Below are 10,703 nucleotides of genomic sequence, written 5' to 3' on the forward strand. Positions count from 1 at the left end.
GGTAAGAATTGCCAGTAGGGCTGGAGTGCCAAGATTTTAAAAGCTTTATTTTGATTGGTTGGTTGTGCTGATGTGTATATCATATCATATGATTAGGCCCAAAAAAAATAATGGTTTGTCTCAAAGCTCACGAGTGGTTTGAAAACAAATGCGAAATGCGATTTAAAAAAAAAAAAATTTTATTGGTATTTGGAGAAAAAAATCACCGATTTTTTCTGAAAAAACTAACAAATTTTTTTTTATTTCAAAAAAAAATTCTGCATTTCTTTTTTTCCCAAATCGCATGATTTTACAAATGCGCGCGCGAGCTTTGACACAAACCTTTTTTTTTGGCCTTATAACCAATAACATGCACTGACTGTAAAAAAGATAGCAGTGCTGGTGGGGTTAAGATGTCAAGTACTCTGAAATGTATCGTCACTGGGCGGGAAAAACCCTCATATGTACTTTTGGCCATTGAACATGAATAAGGCCTTGTTGGTGTAGACTTTATATTGAAGAGGCTGCTTCATCCATGTTCAAGGGCCAAAAGTACATGCAGACAACACCTCATATGTACTTTTGGCCCTTGAACATGAATAATGCCTTGTTGGTGTAGACTTTATATTGAAGAGGCTGCTTCATCCATGTTCAAGGGCCAAAAGTACATGCAGACAACACCTCATTATTTACTTTTAGCCCTTGATAATGGATAAAGCCTTGTAGGTGTCAACTTTATATTGAATGGCTTGTTTCATCCATGTTTAAGGGCAAAAAGTACATATGAGATTTTCCCGCCCAGTGACGGTATGTAGTACTCAAGTCTCCTTAACTGAATTCCTTTTCCAAGAAAGCTGTTAGACACCTACTGCATTGGTTATAAACCCTCTGAAATTCACTCATGTCACCCTGAAATGAAAATATAAAACAGGAAGAATTATTATATATAAGACAGGTAGACTGGGTGGTTCTGATAATTTCATATGTGACACGATCTGGTCCATGGGGGCCGGCCAAAGGAGGCATTTTTGAAAATTGAGTTACTGTAAATATTACATTATACATACAATAGGCTATCACCAAAGGTCTAGCATACTTGATTCTAAAGTTATGAAGTTTTTTGATCTCTATTTTCTTATGTATTTTATAGTTTTTTACTCCATATTTTTACCTTAATCTCAATCTCAAATTTGCCACCTTTGGCCCCCATGGACCAGATCGTGTCACCAGGCCTGGAAAAAATGTGGAAAATGGGAAGCTCCTTCCAGGAAAATTGGGAAGTTTGGAGGGAAATTAAGATCCTTAAACAAAGAAATATATAAGAATTTGGAGGAAAATTTGTCGTTTTGAAGAGAAATTTTGGTCATCTTCCGGGGAAATTTTTCATTTTTTCCAGCCCTGCGTGTCACATATGGTATTTCCTACCTTACATTGAGGCATACCAATAAACAGTCTGATTCCAAGTTTTGAGTCTTGGCTTTCTTTTATGTAACACTTTGATGACATTTAAAGGATGATTTCGTGATCCTATCATCCTCTTTTTATGACATTTTTCAGTAGATATCCACAAAAAGCCTACTACCAAAATTTCATTTAATTCCTATTTTGCGTTTGCGAGTTATATGCATCATTATGTGTATTACACTGCTCCATAGGTCACTGTTGTAATTTCGTTCTGGTATACCAGAATGAAATTCAAATTTGACGATATTTTTGCTAAATGAATTAATCTGCAAGAAATTTTTGGTACCGGTACATAAACATTATGTAGCCAGAGGTTTCCAGTGGTATAAAAATCTCAACTTTTTTTTTGAGAAAAGTGGGGGATGAGGCTGTGGATCACGAAATGCCCTTTTAATACACCACATAATATTCTTTACCACAATGGAAACATCTGAATCTGATCATCATGTAAATTTTGGGCATAGCTATAGAATACCCATCTCACCTCCCAACACACAGGGTTAGGGTTAGGGTTAGGTTAGGGTTAGGCACCCTGAGCAGGGTATTCTATAGTTATTCCAAATTTTGTTTGATCAGTTGAGATATTGTCATATGCTGTACTTACATAATAAGGATCTTCTATAACACGCTGATTCTGTGGATCAAATTCACCTAAAAGCTGTATGACTGCTTGGCAACCGGCAGGTTTCCTTCTATTGATATTACTGCAAAATGGTAATAAAATATAAAAAAAAAAAAATTTGCAAGAGAATAATACATATTTCATTTCACAATAGTAGCAAATATACACAAAAGTAAATAAAACCATAATCAGCTTGTGTATTGAGATATATTCCAGAAAATAAGTGTACAACCCCTTATAATAATTTAAAAATGTCTAGATTTCAAAGCTAGCTTTCTGTTGCCAATATTACTGAAAAAGCTTGGAAACAGGCGATATATTTTATTTTACTGCCTCAAGGAAGGTATACAGACTATAGTAATGGTTTAGTGGCTCTTAAAAAAAGAGGAAGCCCCACCAGGGCAGTTCTTCTGGGGTGAACCAAACCTGCTTGGTTATCAAATTAATCAAATTAATGGTTATCTCTGAATTTGACAGGTGCTAATTGATATTTTAATGATATTGCATCAATTAGCACCTGTCAAATTCAGAAATAATGTTGCTGATTAATTTGATAACCAGGCAGGTTTGGTTCACCCCAGAAGAACTGCTCTGTCGGGGCTTCTTCTAATAAGACAGCTCTTGATATTTTTAGAAAATATCTTGAAACTTTTTATGTTGAAGCCTATGGCTAGCATGCAGAGCATTAACACAGCTGCAGTACTCTTAAATGCACATTTTTTTTGGCTCTCACATCACAAGGGATTGAAATATTGACATGACACTGTTATTATACGGGGACTGAGGAATGGGGTCAAAGTTATTCAACCATAGGGGAAATAAATCATGCTGAAATCAAATCAACGTCCTTTATGCAAACTATAATATCTTTACTGACAATGATCAAATATCAGATTTGTGAAAGGAGTAATTAATATCTTTAACAAAGTGATCAATTGCTGTGTGTGATTGGTACATGACACCTACTTTCTGGTATTTTTATTTTCAATTTCTATAAAACAAGATTCAAAGTTGGCATATATTAGTCAGGCATAAATTGGGTCTAACTAGAGATAGTATTTTTTCTTCAAAAGAAATCACAGTTCGGATAATATAGAACCATTGAAACAAAAATACGACTAGAAATAGTAATTATTTCTTTATCTTTGCATTAATTTCTACCAGTCCACCAAGGATTGCACATACAGAGATCACAATGCCACCCCAGATACCGGTATTCATATTGTCATATCATTAGGCAAAAAAAAAAAAAGGTTTGTCTCAAAGCTCACAAGAAATTTAAAAAGAAATGCGAAATGCGATTTTTTATTATTTTTTATTCCCGACTTTTTTCATGGTATTTTGGAGAAAAAAGTCTGATTTTCGCCGATTTTTTCTGGAAAAAGTTAAAAAAAAAAAATTGAAATAAAACAAATTTCCGCATTTGTTTTTTGTCAAATCGTGGGATTTTACAAACGCTGCATAAGCTTTGAGATCGAACCTTTTTTTTTTGGCCTTATTTGTGACCAGATCTAAACCAATCAGGCTAAAGTCGGAAATAACGAAACCGAGATATAAGCAAAAAGTGAGAAGAAAAAACAATAACAAATATACAAGTGGACCTAGGTTCATAACTTTGCCACCAAGTATTCAAGAGACCTGTGGATTCAATAATCAGTAATTGTATGAGCAAGTTAGTAATTTTCAAAATTTCCGACTTTGGCCTGAGTGGATCAGATTGGGTCACCTTTTCCAGACGATGGTGGACTACATTATTCAATGTGGCAACAGCCAAAAGCGTAAACAAAACAGACAATATGACGGCAACACTGCCTGCACGATCTCGGAGCCAAGATCCGTTTTTAGCTCTATTGGCCAGGTGGCCCCATTACAGAAAAAAATGCACAAAATATATTTCCCAGTGCAATATATATTTTCACATGAAAATAAATAATTTTAAATTCAAAGAAAAAAGAAGAAGAAAAAATTCTAATCATCGCCGGGGATGGGAATCGATCTCGGGACCCTATGCGTGGGAGGCGAGACCCGTAACCACTAGACCACGTAAACTCATTGATACAGGTAGGGGAAATTTTCAGTATATAACGTAACATATCGTGCGTTATTCATACAAAAAAATCAAAAAAACAGTACTTACAATGAGGTTCACTGGCGAACCTCAACGGATTTAGACTGATAAAATAGTGCTTAATAACATACGTACAGTTTTGGAATAATTTGAGACATTTTGTGTTTACGTGTAAAACCAATGACGACGTCAAAATTGAGCCAATCTTGGCCGGCCCCCCCTGACCTTTTCTAGCTTTCTTACCTTATATTGCTTTCATCAAAACCAAATATGTAGTGAAACTTGTTATAATCATCTTTAGTGATCTGTAATACAAACACAAAATAGTGAAAAAAAAATAAAATCAGAGAAATGACACTCAAAAATTTAAAATATAAAAATATTGAAAAAAGTCATTTTTTTTGCTTGTTTTGTTTGTAGTGTACATGTGTTAAAAACCACATTATTAAAAATACTGTATTATTACCGTCAACCACTCGGGTATAAGCCCACCCCCCTAGATGGCAGATTTCACTTCAAAAATGGGGCTGGGCTTATAACCGGGGAAGGGCTACATGTAGTGCTTGAATTTAAACATTTAAGAACAATCATCCCCCATTTGCATATGACCAATGTACCAGTAATTTCTATCACCTATGTCAATTTCTTAAAATTATAAGTCTGGAATGTTAATCAACTGATATTTTTAATATTTGAGCAAAGCATTGATTTGATTCAAGAACTTGGCCAAAATTTAGTACTGGGCTTATACCTGAGTGCACCCTTGTTCCCAAAATGTTTTGAAAAATAGGGGGTGCGCTTATAGCCGAAGGTGGGCTTATACCCGGGTGGTAACGGTATGTTCGAAATATGTTTTGTCAAGTCAATAATATCAGTTTTTAAAACAGTAAGGCAAAAAAAAAAAAAAAAAGGTTTGTCTCGAAGCTCGCGCGCGCATTTGTAAAATCGTGAGATTTGGAAAAAAAGAAATGCAGAATTTTTTTTATTTCAAAAAAAAAAAAATTTTTACTTTTTCCAGAAAAATTGGGCGAAAATTCAGGTATTTTTCTCCAAATACCATGAAAAAAGTCGGGAATAAAAAAATTTAAAAAATCTCATTTCGCATTTGTTTTCAAACCACTCGTGAGCTTTGAGACAAACCATTTTTTGGGGGCCTAATCATATATGACTGAAGCTGTTTTTGTCATGAATATAAAAATAATAAAATGGTTTTTCATTTTGTTTCCTCATGAAGCACACATTCATGCACACCTGTCTAGCTAAATGATGGCTACGACTGTGATTATTTGTCTGCAGCATCTTATTTGTCCTTGAATCCGGCTCAGACCCAATCTCGTACGTCTATGTTGCTGCACTGTCGATCTTCCACTGATCTTTCTCGCCCCTGTTAGCCACCATTTCTGCAAACAATGCTTCTGCCATTGGTGACCGGCAAATGTTACCTGCAGAAAAAATAAACCACACAAAATTGGGACATTGTTTTTTAAAGAGGGGGCTATGTAATGCACACACAGACCTTTCTGCCAATATGATCAAGCCGATGGCCAGTTTTGGTTTCCAGGGTGGCGCTAGTTCTTTCATCTGGATTGTCTCCTTCGTGCCAATCGGAAGTGCCTGCACTGTCAATCTTCCACTCATCTTTGTCAGCACGCTGCGAAACCATGTCCTTAAATACGCCCTCTGCCATTGGGGAACGACAGAAATTGCCTGTAACAAGTGGCAATATGGAAGGTGTACTTCAGTTCTTACTGTCATTTACCATCAAAATTTTCAGTGCATACATGCCCGGGGGGGGCACTCCAACTTTGGAGGTGATGCGTATGTAGGGCTGTTGAGACCCCCTTTTTCAGCATTGCTGTCACCCAAAGACCCCATATTTTTTTTTTACTTAACACACGCTCTGTCACCCGAAGACCCTTATTTTTTCATTTGATCTGTCACCCAAAGACCCTTACTTGTTCAAATTTAACAGCAACTTTCATTTATCACTGATTTTGTCACTTATTTTGATAAAACTTATTTTGATAAAACAAAGAAATTTGAAGCCATTTAGAACTAGAAATTCGATTTTCGAGGTTTCTGTTGCGCTGTTTCGGCTCTCACACAAAGATTCCATTTTAAAAAAAGGTCATGTTCTCACCCAATGAACCCATATTTTTTACATTTTGCTCTCACCGAATGCCAAAAATCATGTTCTCACCCAATGACCCCATATTTTTCACATTTTGCTCTCACCAAATGCCCCTTAGTGCAAAAGTGCCAGCCCTACACCTACATCCATATCAAACTGAAGTGCCCCCCCCCCTCCCCCTGGCATACATGGCTATCATGGCTAAGTGGGGTTCCTTTGCATTGCATCAGTAAATTTCAAGGAGCACACATAAATTTGCATAGACGCTATCATACCAAAAGTAAACATTTTCTGAAAAGTGAAAGGAAAATGTCCAATATTTCCAATTAATGGCATCTAAATTTCTGTAGTGTCAAGTTTAAGCAGGTTCAAATCCAAATACAAACATGAAAAAGTTGTCAAAAAGAAGCAGCTTCTCAATGTAACATATCAAGACAAAACCATATAGCAAAGGTCTATCAAAAAACAAAAAAAACCTGAACATTGCAAGCTAGAGGCCCAACTATAAATGTCAACTTTGATAAAGGTTGGCAACATGCCCAGGCCTACAGGAGCATGGTAGTTGATAGTACTGTCATCCATGACAGTGCGGGTAACATGATATATTTGAAGACTGAATTAAAAAGACTAGTTTGCGTCTGACGTAGTACAAGGAACTTATACGATGTCCTCATTCACAAACTGATACTATCTGTCCATGTCCATCGTATAAGGTTATTGCCGTACGGCAGTGTGGTGAAGGAATATTACACAGTCAAGAATAGGCTCCATCATTTTTTTGTTCTGATCCATCCCAGTCTCCTAAAACATCAAAACATCAAAAGCATTGCACATTTACTTAGGGGTGGTGCAATAATTATGTGTACCCGGGGTGAATTATAGCATTTTTGGCAGGTCAAAAGGGGGTCAAGCAATTTTGGCACGTCGAAGGGGGGAAGCAATTTTTGGCACAGATATTTTGGGTACCGTTTCTATATTACGCCCTAAAAAGGTGTAGGAAAATGTTAGGAACACGTTTAAATATGCAAAATTTCCTGCTCGCTGCGCTCGCATTGTATGATATTACGACAATTTAAGGTTTTAAATTCGGGTTCCCCAAAATCTTGCATACGTGTAAGGGGAAAAGGTTTTTAGCACGTCGAAAGGGGGGCAAAGATTTTTGCACGCCAAAGGGGGGACATACGATTTTTGGCAGACCATTTTGAGAATTCACCCCAGGGGTAGCCTACACATAATTATTGCACCACCCCTTACTTAAGACTGTCCTTTTTCATATAACGCAGACAAAGTAGGGCCAAGCTACATGTACCTAAAAATGGTCAAATTTTGGCAAGAAATATCCCTGTGTAATCCTATGTAAGTCCCATATCACATCGTTATATCGGCGATCGTGATTTTTTTTTTCTGAAGTTTGGCTGGTACCCACTAGCGTCATGCACGTGATGCATGATGTGACACTGACACAGCTAAAATAATCGACCGGAAATCGGGGATCATTAAAACATCAACAAATTTCAAAACACAGAAAGCAGTAACCTTAATGGCAAGCGGTCCGAATTTTGAGCCATACAAGTTTACGTGGTGAACTACGTCCATGACGTCAGGGCAACGGCGCGGTGTGATTGGTTGCTAACCTGCGCAGTGCGGCATTTTTGGTCTGGTTGACAGGTTGTCAGACGCAAACTAGTCTTTTTAATTCGGTCTTCAATTATAGCCGAGACATTGTGATGTACCCAGTATGGGCAAGTCATATGACGATACATATATGTGACATGCACATATCATATCATGCATGCATGTGCATCATCACACACAATCATGACAATGTCCTGACATCATCATGTGCATGGGAATACGAGAGGCGGAGGCCAGCACCCGGGAGGGGTACTCAGTACAAATGACCATACGGGGACGTGCCGCAAACATGGGTAGCATTTTCAGCCTTCTGGTATATCAATGACCCCCTTTTCAAAGCCTATTTTGGTATATGAATGGGTCCTTTTTTCAAAATTTTCTAAATTTTTTCGGAAAACAGCCCAATTTTTCCTTAATCTAGCCAAAATTTTGGGAAAATTTGTAAAAACTAAGACAATTTTGGTTAAATTCGGCCGAAAATTTCCGACTTTTGGTATATCAATGGGTCCAAATTTCTTGAAAAATTGGTATATTTATGGGTCCACTTCCAAAATCTCAGCGGCACGTCCCTACCAAAACCAAACTTGAGTACCCCCCGGAGGCCAGCATGGCCGGGGTGGGGAGCAAGCAATTGCCCTTGCCTTGTATTGCCTTAATCACTGTTGACGTGACACTACAGCTCAAGAATCATGATGATGAGCTCGACACGACGACAGGTCTGCCGAATTCGACACACATGCACAACGATGATGGCTGCTCTTTCGTGGTGATCATTTTATTTTACGGTACGGAACACTTTTTAAAATCCCGGTATTCAAGTAAATGTCAACAAATCAAGAATTATGATGTTTGCTACTCAAACTGTTATCTCTTATCATGTTATCTTACCCAAACAGACAAAAAGCACGGATTTCTTTGATGCCGATGCCATTTCGATCGTGATGTCTTCCAAATTCCTCACCAATAATGTTTACCTGAGCGAATTGAGAAAACTTGTGTAAGAGACTGCTGTTGCTGTATTGAAAATAAAATCGGCACTTTTCAACTGTTCAATTTAGGTGATTCTACACCGCGAAGTACGGTGAAATGTTTCGTTTGTTTGTTTGTTTGCAGTGGCTCGGGAACCGGGGGTCCTAGAGGGGCCGGCCCCCTCAATAATTTTGGTAAGGGGGCCCAAGTACCCTATAGTTTGATCAGCTGGTAATAGGCGGGAAATGTTAGGCTTTTACAACTACGCCGAAAAGTAGACCCACGTTTAAAGTGCTATTAGTTGACCTGTCTGGTCTATATTTTGTGTGTTAAGGCCGTATAAAATTAATGTTTTGGTTCTCGTCCAGAGGATTTTCATGAATTGATGAGGGAGGGAGGTGTTTTTTTGTGTGTTTTTTTTTTTTCAATGTAAAATTAGCATTGTCAGTAGTTTTCGGTCTTCTCCAACAGTGCTCGAGCGGATGAGGCCCTTTTTTTTTTTTTTTTCAAATGTGAGATTCTGAGGATAAACCCCTAGAGAACCACAAAAAAGACTTGGAAGTGATGCTTGTTCTCTAATAAACTTATTTATATGTATGAAGATTTCATAAATCATTCCAAAGTCTTAAAAAATTGAAAAATCTATAAAAAAAAAAAATCTGACAAATCCCAGAAATTGAGGCGGAGGGGACGAGAACCAAAATATTAATTTTACACGGCCTAAAGAAAGTAAATAAAGTTGGATTAATAACTTGTGATGCTTCTGGCCGGGGCTTCTGGCGAGATGTCCCAAGAAAATTCTCAAAATTAAATATTTTGATATTAATCCGCGATGTTATAAGGCCCCCCGATTACGGCTGATCAAAAGTATAGAGCCCCCCCCAATAATCTGAGCTGAGGTAAAAATCATAATTTTAGGGTAAAATTCATAATTTTAGGGTATAATTCAAAATGTAAGGTACAATTCATGTAAAAATTTCAAAAGCTTACCCTCCCGCACCGGGCCACCCCTTCAGCATTTCGCGCTTCGAACAGACCAAAATTTTTGCCCCCCAAATATTCAAAATCTTCCGGAGCCTCTGGTTTGTTTTTTATCGTTGTTTTTTGGGTGTTTTTTTTTTCACACCTGATTCTTTGGCATATTTGTACAGGGTTCGGTTTTTGCCGGCAAAAACCTGTTTTTGCCGGCAAAGTGGCAAAAACTGGCAAAAACCTGTTTTTGCCAGTTTTTGCCTGGTTTAAACCGGCAAAAATGGCAAAAACTGGCAAAAACTCACATATAGTCACTCAAATATTAAAAAGTAACATAGAAAGCTCATAAACAGTATCACAAAACTTTTAGTGAATCATTAAATAGTTTTTTGTCTTATCAAGTCCTTAAAAGGAACAAGTTTTAAATTTGATTTTTGCCACATATCGGTTAAATGCACTTGAGCAATGAAAACCCATACCTTTAATTTCTTAATATGTTATTTATAATTACAAAATCTGACCTTGTTACACTCAGGAAATAATTTTTGTAACTTAATAATTTGTTTTGAGATGAAAAAAAATGAACTATAGATCACTTTTTTAGTTTTTGCCATTTTTGCCGGCAAAAACTGGCAAAAACTGTTTTTGCCAAGTGGTTTTAACCGCGGTTAAAACCGCGGTTTTTTCCACCTGCGGCAAAAACCTGCGAACCCTGTATTTGTAACACATGTGCCAACTTACATAGTCAAGTCTGACAAGTCATAATTAGGACTTTGCCCCGGCCCCATCCATTATGACTACCCAATATACCGGGGTAGCACTCTTAAAGTCCCATTCAGTGATCCCAGCGTAAGTGTAAGAAA

The 10,703-nt window shown here is 37.3% G+C and overlaps 1 protein-coding gene across 1 annotated transcript; it reads right to left on the reverse strand.

Annotated features, from left to right (window-relative positions):
- Positions 1-203: 203 nt before the first annotated feature.
- On the reverse strand, positions 204-8,908 carry LOC140136774 (low molecular weight phosphotyrosine protein phosphatase-like). Its single transcript, XM_072158363.1, has 5 exons — positions 8,788-8,908; positions 5,650-5,840; positions 4,377-4,438; positions 2,048-2,147; positions 204-888 (listed from the first exon to the last, which is right to left on the reverse strand). The coding sequence occupies exons 1-5, from the start codon at positions 8,828-8,830 to the stop codon at positions 808-810; spliced, it is 477 nt and encodes a 158-aa protein (XP_072014464.1). The 5' UTR covers positions 8,831-8,908; the 3' UTR covers positions 204-807.
- Between the last annotated feature and the right edge of the window lie 1,795 nt (positions 8,909-10,703).

This window comes from Amphiura filiformis, chromosome 17 (genome assembly GCF_039555335.1).
Source record: "Amphiura filiformis chromosome 17, Afil_fr2py, whole genome shotgun sequence".
NCBI classification, from domain to species: Eukaryota; Metazoa; Echinodermata; class Ophiuroidea; order Amphilepidida; family Amphiuridae; genus Amphiura; species Amphiura filiformis.